Source organism: Heterodontus francisci, chromosome 35, assembly GCF_036365525.1.
Source record: "Heterodontus francisci isolate sHetFra1 chromosome 35, sHetFra1.hap1, whole genome shotgun sequence".
In the NCBI taxonomy this organism is placed as follows: Eukaryota; Metazoa; Chordata; class Chondrichthyes; order Heterodontiformes; family Heterodontidae; genus Heterodontus; species Heterodontus francisci.
The window spans coordinates 40,435,570-40,454,521 of NC_090405.1; the positions used below are offsets into that span (position 1 = coordinate 40,435,570).

The 18,952-nt window shown below is 41.2% G+C and overlaps 1 protein-coding gene across 1 annotated transcript in view; it reads right to left on the minus strand.

The window, feature by feature from the left end:
* Positions 1-1,661: 1,661 nt before the first annotated feature.
* LOC137350533 (streptococcal hemagglutinin-like) overlaps positions 1,662-18,952 on the minus strand; it is a 43,362-nt gene continuing 26,071 nt past the window's right edge. Inside the window, exons 11-13 of the mRNA XM_068015193.1 lie at positions 8,897-9,006; positions 7,261-7,362; positions 1,662-3,889 (exon numbers count right to left, since the gene is read on the minus strand). Coding sequence (XP_067871294.1) covers positions 3,830-3,889; positions 7,261-7,362; positions 8,897-9,006 — 272 coding nt within the window. The 3' untranslated portion in view covers positions 1,662-3,829. The remainder of the gene's footprint in view (positions 3,890-7,260; positions 7,363-8,896; positions 9,007-18,952) is intronic.

Genomic DNA, 18,952 nt, shown 5'->3' on the forward strand with positions numbered 1-18,952 from the left:
GAGATCGTCCTCGATACTCATCTTACAAATTAGATAGGCAAGAATGGGACCAAGTAAACAGTCCCATTGAACTGAACAAGGTGAAGAATGGTCGATTGTCAAAGAATGCAGAGGTGAAGTGGTGTAATGTACCATGCTCATAGTATGTTGTATTGCAAGACCATTTCAGTGTGTCTCAGGCACAGATTAAAATAGAGTTGGGAGATAAACAGTTAAGGGCAAAACATACAAGGAGTTAGTTGGAAATCAAGTAGATTACAACAAAAAGGTATTTTTTCCCCATTAGAGAGAGTAGTTTAATAGTACCCAAACTGGGAACTTTTAACATTTCAATTGATAGCTTTGAAAACACTAGATCCCAAAATTACAGCATTGGAAGAATGGCTACAAGAACTAGAACTCAGGAATTTAAACAAATGCATTAAACTACACATTTCACTGAATATATAAAGCCCAAATTGTATAGAGCAGACAGTCTTACTGCAACACAACCTCTCATCCACCCCCACTGAGATAGAAATTGCAATCATATATCTGCATAGAGGGTCATTTACACCAAATCTTGACAATCTAGGTTGGCACATCAGTGCTTTGCTTGCGTGGTCAGGTGCTGTCTTTTGGAGGAGACATTAAGCCATCTCTGGAGTCATCTAAGCAATCATCCAGGTCCCCTTTCTCATCTCTATGCTGCCCCTTGGTATCATGATTACCACAACTCTACAACTTCACTGAGGACTACATTGCCCTTAGTTGCCAGACGGCTTGTCTGACATCTAATCCTGGTTGTGACAGTTATTTCCTCCAATTCGAACATGGAGACTGAAGCCATTATCTTCTGGTCCCTCACCACAGATTCAAGCCCATCTGGCCACTTAAGACAGTTCACAATCTGTACCCTAACCAAACCAGAGTAGCAAATCTTACGCCATTTGCTCTGCATTACAAAAGCTTCCTACTTCCACCTCTGCCCATCTGCTGCTAAAAGCCTCAACGACTCTTTAGGTCACTGGCCAATACTACAATTGATGTTCTGTTGATCTCCCATTCTATGTAAACTTTGGCTCACCCAAAAATTCCTAATGCTGTATTCCTCTTCCACACCGGTCCTGCTCACTCATTGCCGTGCTTACCTACATTAGGTGCAGATTTCCCCTCCCAACACCTTAAAATTTGAAAGTCTCATTTTAAAATCCCATCATGGCTTCCCAGTCTCTAGCCTTCTCCAGCCCTGCAACCTTCAGAACTGGTTCTCCAATTCTTATGCATTTCTCTTCACCCTCTTCTCTCCCATCAACCCCCCCCCCCCCCACCCCCCACCCCCAATTTTCCCCATCATTGCCAGTTGCACTGACAGCCATCTTGGCCCCATAAGTGAAATCTTTGCCCCCCCCCCCCCCACAAAACTTCTCTGCCTCAAGGCCCTCCTTCATCCAACCCAACCCTCCCAAGATTCAATGTTCATTTATGTCCAATTAGCCCCCTCTGGAGCAACTTTATATTATTCATTAAGTTATATATAAATGCAGGTTGAACACCGTGGACTTTGTGCACTTAATGCAGCTTTGTTGCTCCATTGAAAGTTGGATTTATGCTGTGTAGGTGGCAGGTGTGTGCAGTGCAGCACAGGACTTTGAACAGTTATAACCAAGAGATACCTCAAATCAACAGTTTACATTTTATTAAAAACTTACAAAAAATATTTAACCTATTGCAAACCAGCCATCTCAGGCTGAGGCACAAGATAAAGAATAAGCAATCTGCTTTTTCTTGAAACTCATTCTTCAAACAAATTTTAACTGGTCAGTGTTTTACACATTAAATTGGTGCCAACTGGTCAACTTTGGAAGCCATTGTCCCATTGCATGTAATCATAAATGCAGTCTAGTTACAGAACTAAAGAATATTTCATTCAAATTGCATTCATATCCTATGACTATCATTTCTTTCTCCTCCTCCCTTCCCCCCCCCAAAGAAACTCAAATGAGTCAAATATTCTACATGTACATCTTTGTTTTAGCAGTACAACTTAACCCATTGTAGAAGTCACTGCATCTGGCTTAAAGCCAGTTATAAATGCCATTCCAATATGATATGGCATATTACCAGAGTCAATCTCAAGCCAACGCATTATTGGATGACAGGACTGAAATTAGCCAGTTGCATGTATGCCTTTTGTATCTCAGAAGAAAGTTTGTAATAGCCATTAGTTGCAGCTTTGAAATGTTATCTTTCTAAAGCAGAGGGCCCACATTCTCAGTTGTCCTGGATTATAGCAGCAAGTCCAGTGCCACTCATTTGCTCAGGATTTCACAGTTCATAGAAATAAGCTGACAGGTTTGAGATATTTCCATTGCTGGAATGACTGCATGTTAAACTTTGATATTGATCTCAAACATGCACATCTCAGTACAAGATTTCATGCTTTTTTTGGGGGAGCCTCAATTACAGATACAGCTGGTCAGAGCAAAGTGATTCACCAACATACCCCTAAACCAGTCTTCAATTTTTGCACTGTAAAAGTTAAAAATTGTTCAATTAAAATTGCGATGTGCATATTTGGCTCACACTAAATCACCATCGACATCTAGCACTGTCAGTATGGGGCATTCCCAGCTCAAATGCAAGTTAATATTTTCTGCATTGCAACACCATTTCCCAAAAGCAACCCTTACACTGCCAGTGAATATACAAACTTGCTACTCCAGCCATCCCATCAAGAGCGCCATAGTGACAAAGGGCAATGTCCAAATGAGAACCATGCCTTAAAAAAAAAATGATAGTGTGAGGATAGCGCACCAAATTAAGTCCTCTTTCAACCCAGCCCTTAATTCTAACATTAAGTGCAGTGCACGTGTATATATTTTGGAAAGCTGTAGTGTTCACAGGGGAAAGCTTCAACTGCAAAGATCAGTAAATCCTCAGAGCTAATTATACTTTTTGTAAACTGAATCATTCCATTGACAAATCTTGCACATGTTCACTACCAGTCACAGAAATATTGACCTCAGTTTATTGACAAGAACCACATGCAATGAAAATTCCTTTGCTGGTTTCAGTTTCTGACAAGAGTCTGGAATTTTATATTTCAGTTTGGAACTGTATCTGATGCAAAATACAACTTCTATCTCTGCAGTGCCTTCAGGTAAGAATTTTGAATTAGAGATAAATACTCTAGATAGGTGTGTGTAGCTACCTTATAAAATTTGGTTCAGTCATGTACAAGTGGCAGTATCCCTTTTTCTAAGCCAGTTATAGAGTTATAGGCACCTCAGTAGAGAACAGCAACTAAAGCCCAGCAGACAAGTACTATTACTGCACATGACCTATTATAGCTACATGGTTCATAATTAGTTACATTTTGATGTTTGCCCACTTCAGGAAGTCTAACCACAAAAGGTCCAGTCTACTGGCTGCTGCTAACAAGGTAAACACTAATCTGGACACAAGATCACCAAGGAGAAAGCAATCATTTTCACATAATTCCATTTTATTGCAGCAATACAACCAATGATCCCAAATGCCAACTTGGCTGGCCTGCGCCTCATTCCTGAAACAAAAAGTCAATGGTAGCCATTTGAAAAAGGGATACTCCATCAATAATTACACATTTTTAAATGCACATGACTGATCCAGAAGTTCTTGCATGACTAGTCTAAACCCAGATAGGATAGAAACAGATAGCTAGAAACTTGGAAAGAATTTATAGTTTGATCAAGCTGAGCCGAGTTGACTGCAATACAAATGTTCCTCTTCCAATAGAGGAGCAAAACCCAATTAGGATTAGTTCCATCATCTGTTCACTGCTCCAGAATCTTCTCGGCTCAAAACATCATGGTGCGAAGGAATAATTGACATATTCTTCATGGAGTCTGTAACTCTCCCGATTTACCTGAATATATAAAAACATAACCACTAGGTGGTATCCTTCTAATAGTACAGAATTTTCCAAATAAAAATCAAGCCCAGACATATGAAATATATTTGCATCAGACTCAAACCACAGCTAAATGTCTGCAGTTTTAAGCACATTTTACTATTAACTCCAAAAAAAAAGTTAGTTTTGAAACAGTTTGTTAAAAGTATATCCTGGGCGAGTGTTTAACGTCATTTAAAGTGGGTGAAAACCTGGCAAGAGAATTTTCCCAGATCTCAAATCTATCCAGAACTCCAACAACTAGGGCAGTTGCTCAAATGTACATCTCCCCATAGATGGATATGAACCCAAAGGAAAAAGAATCCTTGATGTTGAAATGTCTCCTGTATCTTTCATGGTGACAACAAAAAAAAGCAGTGGGGTAAATGAGTTATTGCTCCTCTGCTCAATAAATGAGAAGTTAATTTAATAACTGCATTTAAAAAGGGAGCCCGTCTACTGGTTGTCTAAAGAGGTCAAAAGGAGTCATTCCATCTTTAGCATCACAGCAAAGTAGTTTGTTACAGCAAGTGGACAAACTTACATTTGAGACAAAAACTTGCAGGAGAACAAGACTGAACAGAAAGTTGGACAGATTTGACTCTGCAGATCATATGAAGTAAGCCAAATAGAAATATTGTGAGAACAAAGTGCATTGGCACCAACAGAATTTAGGTGGTGCATGGATGGAAAAAAAAAACCAAACAAGCATTTAACTGGTGGGATACATGAAATAAAATACAAGGTGATGAATGGGTCAGTTATTCATTAGTTTGGCCACAGCAGGGATACCCTGCACAGCTAATTTTCGGATAATAAAATGGGATTAAAAGGTAGAAGTGGAAACATCAAACTTAATTTTAAAATTTGACATCCCACAGAATTGAAGTTAGATTTTCAGGGTCTGAGAGGTTGTTCAGTAGCAAAGTTAGTAAGCTGCTCAAAAACCAATTACACAATTACACCTCATTTGTTTGATTGGGTAGTGTAGCTCTGATTGTTTGCAGACTGCAGTGGGGGAGGGGGCAACTGGGACTTTAAACTTTCTCCAGAAAGTGTGTAGTTGACCAATAGCAGTTTGTGTTATCCACATTAACAGACACTGCAGAGTCCAAGTTGCTGTTACAGAGAGATACAGCACTGAAACAGGCCCTTCGGCCCACCGAGTCTGTGCTGACCATCAAGCACCCATTTATACTAATCCTACATTAATCCCATATTCCCTACTACATCCCCACCTTCCTTCAATTCTCCTACCACCTACCTACACTAGGGGCAATTTACCTATCAACCTGCAAGTCTTTGGCTGTGGGAGGAAACTGCAGCACCCAGCAGAAACCCACGCAGTCACAGGGAGAACTTGCAAACTCCGCACAGGCAGTACGGAGAACTGAACCCGGGTCACTGGAGCTGTGAGGCTGCAGTGCTAACCACTGCGCTGCCCTGTTGGATTGAGGAACAACTGAACACTGATTTTGCTGTCATTACTACTGTAAAACTGCACATATGTCCTATATTTTAGCCAAAGTATATTTTTCTTCCACTTGGAGAAATCATAACCATACTTTTTCCTCCCCAATGTGTAGTGCTAAAGAATTACTGGCCTGACATCTAGTGGCAAAAAGTGACTATACCCATGGTTCAGTGAAAGATGCAGGGCTTGTATTTAGCAACGATATAGGCCTTTAAATGTTAATGAGCTTTTATAAAACTGGTTCAGCCTCAACTGGAGTATGTGTCCAATTCTAGGCACCAGAATTTTAGGATGGATGTGAAGGCTCTAGGTAGGGTGCAGAAAACATTGGAGAATGGTTCCAGGGAGGGACTTAGATTGGAGAAGTGGGACAGTTCTCCTTGGTAGGGGATGATTTGATAAGTGTCCAAAATCATGAGGGATCTGGACAGAGTCAAGAGAGCACAGCTCCTTCCCATTAGTGGAAGGGTCGAGAACCAGAGGACACAGATTTTTAAAAAAGGTGAGCGGAAGAAAAAAAAAAACTTGGGAATTGGAAATGCACTGGAGGCAGATTCAACTGTAACTTTCTAAAAGGGAATTGGATTATCTGGAAGGAAAAAAATTACAGGGCTACAAAGGGAAAGAGCAAGGGGTTGGGACTGGTTGAGGTGTTCGAGAGCTGGCACAGATACAAGCCGAATAGCCTCATACTGTTACAATTGCAATGAATCTAGAATTCATTACTGGTCAGGTTTGGTTTGAACACGCGCATCATTGACAATTTTGTACATTGTAAGTTTGCATTGTTAACTATTTATTGGAGGAAGAATTAATCCAGGCTGGCTTTTAAATGTAGTTTTACTAGGCATCTAGTGAATGGGATATTGTGGAACCCACACATTCCAGTTAAAGCAAGTTCACTGCATCTAACTATTTGAAAAAGGTAATGTATTTTTATACTAATGGCATGACTACAGTGCAATGCATGGGGGTCTCCAAATCACAACAGCAACCTGCACCAGTGGAATGGAACAGATGAAGTAACTGAACACTCAAATGTTAAATGGAGACCCTGCCCATCCCCCTCAGACAGACACAAAGATCTCAAAGATTTCAAAGAGCAGGGGTATTTTTCCCCTGGTGTCCTAGCCAACATTTATCCTGCAATTCAGTAAACAGATGACCTGGTCATTTATTGCACTGCTTATGGGATCTTGCTATGCACAAGTTAACACTTCACAACCACTGGAGCACTTTGGGACATCCAGGAGGATAGGCAATGTGGCCTGTAAACACAAACCTCCTAGAATCAAGCTTCTAAAATAGAATAAAGGTGTCAATATATCTCAGCCTTCAGTTCAGGCTGACAAGATAAAATGTGCTGCATTCAAACAGGCACAAAAAAAAAAGGAGTTTAATTCAAAAATATGCCTATTTCTGCAATGGTAGTCAAGTCTAAAATGGAACTTCTCTTGCCCAAAGTCAATTTGAGTTTTTAAATATCTAACAATTTTCATTTTAAGTTCCTTTCAGGTAGAAAGTGCCAGAGTTGCTCTACAGAGAAAATGTATGGACGAAAATCAGTAGCAATGAATCTTGATGGAAGGCAGGGAGACAAAGGTGAAAAGAAAAAAGTTTGACAGCATACGGCAGAGGTTTTAAATCTGAAAAGGGAAAACTGGAAACTCCAGGTCAGGCAGTAACTGTACAGAAAAAAAAAGTGTTTCAGGCCCTTTGCTGTACATGTCAACACTGCCTGATCTTTGCATACTTCGTGTTTTCTGCTCAAACAAAACATCTCAACATATTTACACAGATTTTAATTAAGTCATGCTGTTGCCAGCTAAGTTTACTGGATTCTGGTAGAGTGGAAGGAGTTTTAAAAGCTCACCTCTGGCAGTGGTATCTGGACACTTGCATTGCCACATTCAACATCCCATGCTTCAAACGAGACACTTTTCTGGCATGCAGCACAGAATCTGTATTTCCAGCACTAAACCCAAAGCAAGAAATCACATTTCAATATATTCGCTTTTTAAGTGACCTTTATCAGATTCAGTGACCTGCTTTTGAAGTCAGTTCCAAAATAGTTACCTGCAGTTCTAAACTTAACCCTAAATGCTGGATTCAAATCCAACCTTTATTTCTGGACAGCAAGTTCCTCCACACACCACCTCAGTGTAAAAGGGAGGCTTCACTCCCAGGCAACTTGCACAGTGCGAAAGTCATCGTAAATTTGCTTGAGGCCCAAGCTGAAAATAAGTTAGTGATTCCAGTTGCTCCACACTAATTAGATTATAGGCGGAAAGAACACACGCAGTACCTCAACCTGGCTGTGTGGTGTCAAGCATACACTAATACATCATTTATAAGCCTACAAATTCTAATCCGAAGATCTGATTAAGAGGCTGAATGAACGATATAGGGTGGTCTCCAGACAGCATTTACCAAGAGGCTTCATACAAGACGAAAAAAGTCTCAAGTCTCCCTCCAGCAATCCAAATATGCCACTCATCCTCCAGGCTGGATTATTTTTGAGTAGCAGCCAGTGTTGGTCAGTGTATTTGCCAAAATAGGTTGCTTACTTGCAACAAAGTCTAAAATTAGCAGTCTTTTGCTGCTTTTCCCCCCCAAAGGAAAACTTAGGCCCAATTAGGCCTAAAATTGGGACCCAATAGGAGGGACAGTTATGTCGTGATAATGTCAGTAATCAGAGGCTCAGGCTAATGCCCTGGGGGACATGGGCTCAATCCCACCATGGCCACTGACAAAATTTCAACTCAATACATACAATAAAAATCTGGAATTGAAAGCTAGTCACAGTAGTGGTGCCATGAAACAATTGAGGGGCTGTAAAAACCCATTTGGTTCTCTACCATCCTTTAGGGAAGGAAATCTACTGTCCTTACCTGGTCTGGCCTACAGGTGACTCCAAACCCACAGCAATGTGGTTGACTCTTAACTGCCTTCTGCATGGGCAAACAAGCCAGTTGTCAAGGGCAATTAGGGATGGGCAACAGATGCTGGCTTTGCCAGCAACACTCATCCCATGAAAAATCAGAAAAATTAAGCAATCTACTAACAGTTTTTTTTTAAAAAAAAAAGTAATTTCCTACAAAAGGAAATATCAAAACTAGAGCACAAAACCCAATTCTTATTCATAGCCAAGCTGTAATGCTTAGATTTGTGTAATCCAGCACTGCTGTAAATATTTCATGAACATCCAAAAAGCAGCAAAAAAGTTCCCTTTCCAGTAGAATTGGTTATATACCTTGTTTGGAGGGTGGCAGCATCTAAGATGCAAGACCTATAATATTGCCCCTTCAGGTAACAGATGTAGATTGTTGAAAACCAAGTGTCAAGTGAACATGTTATGGTCAGGATGAGCAACTGCAGCATTTCCAAATTCTTGTAATTTAGATAGTATTTAAAATTAGCAACTACGCAAATACATCATTTGGGCTCTGTGCAAGTGAATGAAGCACAATGTGAAATTTATTAACTCTCCACTGTTCACTTGCACTCACCAGAAAAGCCAGCACTGGGAGAGAGATGACTGCCAGGCCACATAGGAGGATGATTGCAATTCCAAATCCTGGGAAGTGAACGCGTTCATATGGCCGGTCTAGTCTTGCATCTGAAAAATAAAATCAAGTTCCAAATAAAACTGACTAACAAGTTGAACTCCAATTTAGTTAATTAGCAGGCAACTAAATGTATCTATATTTAGTTCATTGAGAGAGGTACTTCTTGGAGAACAAGTGTCTAAATGGACTTAGAGGTCTGGGGTACAGAGATTCAGAAGATCAGTAAGCACAGGGGTTCATTGAGGGGGATAGGATTGAAAAATCAATTTATGGTAAGCTTGCATCAAAGCTTAAATATACTGGTTATAATATACTGGAGGTGGTGCAAAAAACTAGAATGATACCAGAACTGAGGGGTTATGCCCACCAGGAAAGATTAAACAGGTCAAACCTCTTCTAGAGTGGCCAAAAAGACAACTTAGGGGTGACCGGATGACAGATTATGAAAGGTTGAATAGGGCAAATGCAGAGGTGACTCCAGTTGTGGGCAAGACCAGAAACAAGGGCCATAAATAAGGGTCACTAATAAATCCAGTAAAGGAAAAACAAAAATTACCCAGAGAGTGGAATATGCTACAAGTAGTAATGGAATAGCATAGATGCATCAAAGGGGGAAGATAGATGAAGGTGCAAGGAACAGGTCATGTTGATGAAGGAAGGACAAGGTGTGGAATGTACATACTGGTATAGAACTGCTGGGCCGGTCTATGCTCTAAAAGAATATTTTGTAGCTCAATGGATCAGCCTTACACTAAAGTATAGGATGTTCTGTACAAGTCAAAAGAAACACATCTGGGCAGGGTTCACAGATCTGAGGACACTTACTAAAGATTAGATCAAGAAAACTATTTTATTCTATCTACACAAAGCCCCTGCTGCATTAATGGAAGGTGGGATCAGTTTAATGCATTCCAGCATTATCCAGCAGAACTAACTTCTGGTAGGGAAGACAGGTGCAGCACAAGTATTCTGGCCTATTGAGTGGCAGATGATCAATCCAGTTAGTCCCATGCCCCTGTTCTTTCCCCTTTAAGTACATTGCCAATTTATTGAAAAGTTACTTTTGAATCTGCTTCCAATACATTTCAGGCAATGCATTCCAGAACTCATTCTCACCTCTCCACTGGCTCATCTGCCAATTGTCTTAAATCGGAACTTGTCCAAGCTCCTGCTACTTAGAAACAGTTTCTCCTTACTTATAAAACCCTGAACATACCGATTAGATTTATAATTCTTTACATGCTAATAGATTGTTCCCCTCACATTGGACCTTCTGTGAATTGCTGCAAGCAAAATATTGTAATGAACTCAAGGACCATTAGAGGGCACTGTGATACCATTCCACCATTGCAATAGAAGTATCTTGGATTCTCCAAACACTCGCTGCTGTTGTGACAAACAGGAAAGTAGTCATGTCTTGCAAGATGTGAGCAGTTATTCCACAAGTCTGCCAGGTGCTGTTGTCCATTAGCTGTCACTTTGGAAGTTTGTATCTACAGCATCTTTGACACCCTAGGGTGGGAAAGTCATTCACCATCCAGAGCTAAAGGGTGGAGGGGCAGACCTTACTCCAGAGCTGTGTCAGTGCTGTTCAGGAGGAGCTGGAGAGCATTTGTCCTCTTGGATTATCCAGGTGGAAAGATGAGTCCTGAAATATCTAGACTAGCAAGACCATGATTTAGTTTAGAAAATGGACAAACTTGCATTTATGTAGCACCTTTCACAGACCCACAACATCCAAATGTGCTTCAAAGCCTATTCAAACTACTTAAGAGTATCCACAGTTGTGATGAAGGGAAAGCAGACAGTCAATTTGTGCACAGCAGGATGTCACAAAGCAATGAGCAGATTATCTTTTCTAGAGATACTGGTCGAGGAATTACAACACTGGGGAGAATGCCTCTCTGTTCCTATACAAAGATCTTTAAGCCAAGTGAAGGCAGGCAAGGCTTTAGTTTAACATCTTATCTAAAAGATTGCAGCTGATAAGTGCAGTGTGCTGCACTGAACAGGTTCAAAAGAGTGAGATTTGAACCCAGAACCTTCTGATCCAAGTGCAGTACTGTTGGAAAAAAGCCAACACCAAACCGTTTCAGAGTTAAGACAGCACCACCTGGAACCTCACCCAAGTGGCCCAAAGCATCAGTATCTAAATTATGTTAGAGAAAAGGAGAGTTGTATTAAAAAGGGTGGGGGGTGGGGAAAGAGAGAAGAGAAACAGCCTTAGCTGGTGCCCTATACTGACAAAGCCATTTCTACAGTAGGACATCTTCAATTTACCCACATGCCCTGTGCACGCCGAAAAGGTTTTGGAAAGTTTATTCCCAATGCAGGCAAGACTGAAGAACCTACAGAGCCCACCTCAGCTGTATAACAGACAGTTCAGTAAAGATATGCAATAATCAGTGTGTGCAGCAGAACCAGTGTTTTTTTCCTCATTCCCTGAATATCAAGATCACTGACAAGGATGGCATTATTGTCCATCCTTGGTTGCTCTGAAGTGATGAGCTTTCTTGAACTGCTGTAGCCCATGTGGTGACAATCTTAGTTACGTAGAGCGCTCCAGGATTGAATATGCAATGAAACGTCAGGTCAGACAGCTCCATCATTGGCTGAGCTGGTCCAGCTTTCTAAAAAAAAAATCAAAGGCACTCCAAGATGTCCAATGGAATACTTTACCCCTCACCTTCACAAGTCTATGAAACATCACACCGTGAGGAAGCTGTGATTGCAGCAGAGAGGATTTGAGAATGTTATTTGGAATGGAGAATTTTATAGTTAGGAGGAAAGATGGGATAGGCTAGGGCTGTTTGTTACCTCTAATAGGAGGCTGAGGGGAGACAGAATTGAAGTGTTTAATTAAGGGGGTCCAGAGAGTGGATAGAAAAGACCCCATTCCCCTTGGTTGATGGTGGATAACAGGTTAGATTTAAGGCAAGGGATTTAAGAGGGATCTTTTCCAGTCAGGTTTGTGGGGGGATTTGGAACTCACTACAAGAGATAGAGGCACAAACCCTTGAAGTGCTATAACCTACAAAGCTTACGGACCAAGAGCTGGAAAGTGAGATTTAGGGTGGATGGCTTTGTTGGCTGGTGCGGACATGGGCCAAACAGCCCCCTTCCATGTTGTAAATTATGATTCTAGGCGTGACCAAACTGATTTGCAACCAAGCCGCCACTCTACCCCAGCCCTAATGCTATGAAAGCAGGAACTGGAAGCTAACTAAGCAAGTGCAGCTCAAGCTTCACTACAGTTCAATCACAATTACAAAACTGCAAGGTGGTCAACCTGGTGTCCCGACCAATATTCAGCCCTCTCAGTAGAGAAGATTATCTGATCATTTACCTCATTGCTCTTTGGAGACCTTGTGTAATCTGGTTACAACGCAGAACACAAAGGCTGCAAAGCACCTTTGGAATAACCAGAGGTGATAGAAGGCACTGTACAAGTGCAAGCCCTTTGTATTCAGTTAAAATTAAAAAAAGTGATCAGTGAGCAAAGTTAGAGCTGCAAAAATGCCCAAATTGGCTATAAAATTTAGGACGAAGCTACTAATTTACTACCATGTAGTAATACATTTATACACAGAAAAAAAGGTTAACTTTAGCTATGCACTCAAAACACTAGGACTAAGTGTAATTTTTTTTTTTAATTTCTAATATGTCAACACCAGCTTCAGAGAATTCACCATTGTTATGCAGCCTGCCAATCAGAAAACAGCACATCTTCCTTTACACTGATTTCAGAAGCTATTCTCTTGAGTCAGCTCATTTTAACCCACAAGGCGTTCCCACTTGGAAAAAGAGGGAGTCACCTCCCAGAGGGAAATAAAAGCCAAACCAAAATAGCTCACAAGTGTAACGTGGCAATAGAACAGTGGCTGCCAGCTGATGTTAGAGACAAAAAAAGTGTCACTGGGCAGGGGGGTGTTGGGCAGAAGGTTTGTGACTAAACCAGAGAAGCAGACTGGCATTTATTGAATTGCCATTGAGGCAAGACAAGCTGAAGATCAACAGTAATCTCCCAGGACCCATGAGTTGCTCCCAAAATGCACACAGCAAATAATATTTAATGGCGTGACTCCCAATGCAAATCTAGCTCCTGTAAACCCATCTTTATAAAAAAGGTATTACAATGTATATCCAATTTTAGTCATTCTGATCACATGGATTTTGAAACATGGTTATGACCAGGTGAGAAAGGGGTCTGGGGTTCCCTCAGCCTTTTCCTGGTTTGGCTGTAACAGGGTTTAATTTTTTTTTTTTTTTTAAACACCATGTTGTTAGCTTCCCCTCTGAATTCTTGTTCACCGTTTTCTAATTGTAATGACAAAGAAAAACAGACAGGTACTTAAATTTAAACAAGATGCAAGTTTAACCTTAAAATGTTAACTGTTAAATTACTAGAAATACACAACCACACTAGCATGCATAAGTGAACACATGCAAATAGAAGACAGAAAAGGAGCAAGGTTTGAAACAATAGCTGGAGTTCATTTACTGTCTTTTGAGTTTGATTTAAAGTCATTGATTGCAGTTTGATCTTGTAGTCTCATTGGGGCCCAGTACACTTTCAAACTTGTTTGGATGGGGTGAGGGCCTTTCTCCAACTTCAGTTGCAGTCTGACTTCAAACTGTTGTGAACACAATTCAAACCAAACCTAGGCCAGCAGGCTAGTCATGTTACTAGCTCCTTTTTCCCAGGACAACCTGCCCAGTGAGGTTTTGTGGATTCCTTCAATCTTAGTAGATATCCTCAGTACTGGACTGGAATGCTGACCTGCACACTCTCTTGGTCAAAAGACATTTGGTTAATTGAATCGGGGAGCAGTTCCATCGTCTTCCCCAGGCAATGGTCTTAGAATGCAAATGTTTCCCACCACTGTCCTATTAGAATGCAGCTGCAGCCACATTTTCAGTCCAGCAAGAGTTTCAAATTAATGTTCAAGAAATTAATAGATGCCTCATTCTTGGCAGGTGTGGTTTTCATCACAGGATTTATGTTCAAAACCCATTAGATGGGCATTTGACACTCCAGGTTGTAGCCCTGGAGCTGCAGACATTGTTTCTCTATAGTCAGGAGTATGGACAATGCCATCCAGTTGTTTGAAGTCTTGGCCATATGTTGAAAATTGATGTGCCAATGTATTTCAACATTTTGAATGTTGAACCACATTCTTGTTATGTAACAAAGTTAGGCCAGTAGCAGCTAAATGAGCAGCTCAAGACAACTAGCTTAGTATCTCAAAGTTCTTGGTCTTTAGAGTGTATGCTATAGCTACTTTGTAAACAAGAACGTTTGAACATGGGGGTTGGACCATGCACTGGTGACCCACATCCAGTTTATATTCAAGCCTTGCTTTGAGAAGGCTGAAGATAAATATAAAAAGCTGATCGCATACCTCAAGCCGTAACTGCAGGAACTGTTTTCTTACTGGATTTTCCCCATTCAGGCCAGCAAGATAGACATCGCTGCTTTATGCAGACAGGAGGCAGATCCCTCATGAGAACAAAGTCGCAACATGCTTTCAAAGTTGTCACTTTACAGTTGCATGAATGAACGTTGCCTCAAGTTCATGTAGTACTCAAGGTAGATAAAACACCCCCTTAAAAATATTTCAAAGTTTTTCTTTGCTCGTTCCTGGGATGTGGGCATCACTGGCTAGGCCAGCATTTATTACCCAACCCTAATTGGCCTCGAGAAGGTAGTGAGCTGTCTTCTTGAACCACTGTAGTCCATGTTGGGTAGATACACCCAGTGCTAAGTTGGTCACATTAACAAAAGGATGCTGAGAAAATGGAAGTGTGGCCATAGTTTTGATCAAAAGCATGAAGTTGCCCTTGCTGATCACCAAAGTCACCCAGCTGAATTCAGAATCCGAGTGATGGTCACAACAGTCACTGGAGAGTGGATGTGCACTGGTTCTGCAATGCACAAAATTAGCAATGTGCAAAAGAATGCTACACGAGTGCAGAATCTCGGAGCGGTGCAAGACTTGCCATTCTTAAAATAATTAATGTGCTCAGTGCAAGACTTGGAACAAAGTTGATCATGCAATAAAGGCGAATGGAGATTTAAAAAAAAATCAAAGCTTTCGTGCACCACAGTGACTTTTGACCTTCTGATGGGCAGGGGAAGGAGAGGAAAATGCAGTGGAAGAATCAACTAGACAACCAGCTAAGGCACAATGGTATAGGGCAGCTTTTCCAGTCAGGGTGAGGCAGAGGCAAATCCACCAAATATGTGGGGCAAGAAAAGTCAGGATTGGATGGCTTGCTGGAGTGTTCCAGTGAAAATCAACACAAGTTCGAGGAACAGCACCTTGTTTTCCCCCCATTAGGCACGTGACAGCCTTCCGGACTGAACATAGTGTTCAATAATTTCAGAGCATGACTGACCATTTTATTTATTTATTTATTTTTTTTAAAAACCACGTGCCTGCTTTAAACTTTCATGTTTGTGCTGTTGGATAGAGTTGCTCATTTCCTCATTGACCCTCTCCCAGCACTAACATTTTGTCTTTCAGTACACCATTAACACACTCTTTGCCTTTGCCCCATGACCACCTTGTCAGTTAATCCTTCCCGCCCTCTATCCTATCTCACCTTCCCTTTTGTTCCTTTCCCCCCCCACCCCCACTTCACTTGCATAAAACCTATCGCATTTCCAACTTTTCTGATTCTAAGGGTCAGAGACCTGAAACGTTAACTCTGCTTCTCTCTAGATGCTGCCAGACCTGATTATTTCCAGCACTTTTTTTATTTCCGATTTCCAGCACCCACAGTATTTTGTTTTCGTTTGTTGGATGGGCAATGCAATCGGTGCATAGTTGGGAGCAATGACTTGGTCTCCATTTCAGTGATTAGACAGACATGACCAACACAAGATTTTCCTTAGTAAGAGAATGAGAACTATTATTTACCAGAGACACTGAATTGCACAGCTGAGGCAAGGCAAACAGCGCTCAGGATCCATGAATTGTTCCCAAAATGGGCAATGAGCAAAAAATAATTTAATGGGACAATGTGACTGGCAGTGCCAATCTAGCTCCTGGAAACTCATCTTCAATAAATGACTATTGATATGCATTGACTAATTTTATCACTATGTTGAAACCAAGTACTAAGTGGATTCACACCCAAAACCCATTAGATGGGCACTTTACTTACCAGGTTGTGGCCCGCTGAGCTACAAACATTCTATGATTCTGTATAATTTTTAAAAATTGGCATTTAATTTCCTTTGGAAGCTATACCCCAGAGGACACAGGAAAGCAATTCATATCTTTTGCCCACAGTTTTATCTGTGTAGTATAGAGTAAGGAAATAAGTGGAAGGGCTGCAATAATTTGTAATTGCATTTAAAAGAAATAGGTCAGTAGTTTATAGTACAAGAAATCTAATCAAGATCTTCAAGTCCTACCCAGCTAAAGGGGGAAAAGACGGTGGCAGTGGTGAGGTCACTCCACTAGCAACCCAGAGGCCCAGGATAATGCTCAGGGGATAGGAGCTGGAATTTGATGTTGGGCAGGAAGCCCCGCCCACCAGCTGCTGGACCTTTAGATTTCCAGGCCCTTAAATTGGCCTGAGACAGGCCTTCCACCTCCTGAGGTGTGCGTTGGGGTTGTTTAGGGCAGCCCTCCATGGGGCATGGAGTGCCCGTTCAGGAGGCAACCCCCACCCCAACATCCTGCAAGACGACTGCCAGATTATACCTGCCAGCATTCTTGGTATTTTACTAATGGCAGCCAGACGGCAAATGTCCCAGCAGCCAATGCAGCCCTCAAGTGGCAGTTAATTGGCTACTTAATTGCCTAAGTGACCTGGGGTGGGTGGGCCATTTCTCTGCCACCCCGCATAAAGTTGCGGCAGAGGCAGGAAGGCATCAGGAACGGCACACCCCCCCCCCCCCCCACCACCAACCAGCCTACTTGTTCGGGAGTGGGGAAAAAAAGGACAATGTAAAATTCCACCATGGTAGCTGTTTGAATTTCTCAATTGAATTTAAATATCAATAAAAATCTGGAAAAGTTGAAAGCTAGTCTCAGTAATGGTTCCACGAAAATCAGAATGTTGTAAAATCCCATGATTCACCAATATCCTTTAGGGAAGGAAATCGGACATCCATGCCTGGTCTGGCCAACATGAGACTCCAGACCCACAGCAATGTGGTTGACTCTTAACTGTCCTCTGAAATGGCCGAGTCAATTCACTCAGTTGTCAAGAGCAATTAGGGATGGGCAACAAAATGCTGGCCTTGCCAGCAATGCCCACACCCCATGAAAGAATAAAACAAATGTATGGCTACCAGGGTACGTGCAATCTGAGGAATCAAGCATTATACACACCAGCTCAGAGGGCAGGAGCAACATTTGATCCTGTAAGGAAGCTACAAAAAAAAAAGGAAAGCTTAGGTAAAACCTAGTAATGCAAGACAGCAGTTACTGTTCAGGGTAGCTGTTGTCCCTAAAGTAGAATGGTCAGACTTGAAGGCACCACAAACCCCAGATGGCAATTCTCAACTTGAGGATTCCTTTAAGAAAACTTATTTTCCACCTTTTGTGGAAGGCTCAAACTAGAGTTATGTCTATTGAACAGAGTTCTTTCATATTTTCATGTGCAAGGTGACAAACAGCAATTGTTTTGCTGCAACCATATATTGGTGCTCAGGTGCTTAAAGATCAGATCCTAAAATAGCTGCCTCAACTAGGAGGGATCCAAATTAGCACAAAGTTTATTAATTTTGGGGCCGATTCTGGGTATAGAAGTTTTTAAAAAGTAGAAAGTAACTCCTGCCAAAAAAAAAACTTAAATTACAAAAAGATATTCCCTGGAATCTTGCAACCACCTGTTAAATGGATAGAATATGCATGGCCCTTACTACACCAAATCTAAGAATGTACATTAATGTAACAGAAAATTCTGGAAATATTTGGGTCTGGCAGAGAAAAGCAGTTAACTTTTCAGGTCGATGACCTTTCATCAGAACTCAATATGCAATCCCTAGGGCACAGTGTTGACCTGCAGACAAAATCATTCTCATGCATCTTTAACCTTTACATTTAAATCCTGCTTTAGAGCAATGAAAAGTTTAATTCGCAACAGTTCAAATGAACTCCAACACAAGGATGAGGCACAAGAATACTTTAGTTTAGGTTACACCATGCAATTTGACACCCATGAAGGAAGAAAGTTGCAACAGTGGCAGTTGGAAATTTTATTTATACAGCTGAGAATTTCATCATATTACAAAAATAAGGTCATGTGGAAAAAGCATGAAACCATGGCAACAGAGGTTGACTGCGCAGTGCAGTTAGTCCCATGGAACTAGCAGGTTCCTGGGGGGGGGGGGGGGGGAAAACTTTCTTCGACCAAGCCCCAAACACTGCTGAAACACTAATTAGCTGCAGTATCTACTGGGGCTCATTAACTTTGTCTCAAGAAAGCCAGCAATTCAAAGCCATTGTTCCCTAATATTGCTATTGAGTAGCAGTAAATAAACTGAAGGAGTGCTCAGTATAGCTTAAAACAGGTCAAATTTAGCTTCTGGAACTTGCTCAGGGTAAGAAAGCAGTTTTAATCAGGTAAATAGAAAAAAAAGTCCTCTAGTTTGTTATTCCTGTGGGGAGAGAATTGACCGCAATGTCACCATGAGTTAGATAGCTCAACACATCTCTAGGCTCATGACAAATGGCGTTTGAAATGGACAATCTATTCCTTCACAGTAGAAACGGAAAAGGAATAAAAATTTGCCAAGAAAAAAAAGGAAGTATTGATTACAATCAATGTTCCATTTTAGTATGCACCCAATTTGTTTGCCAATGTAAGGCAAAGTATAAAAATTGATGGTTCGACATGGTCATATTATAAACAAAGTTTCCAACGACTGGAAAGCTCCATCTGCACAGATTTCACCCATTCTGACCAAAACCATTTCAGATGGAATGAAGAACAAAGCTTTACATAATGCTGTACCCAAACAGGAACATCTTGCAC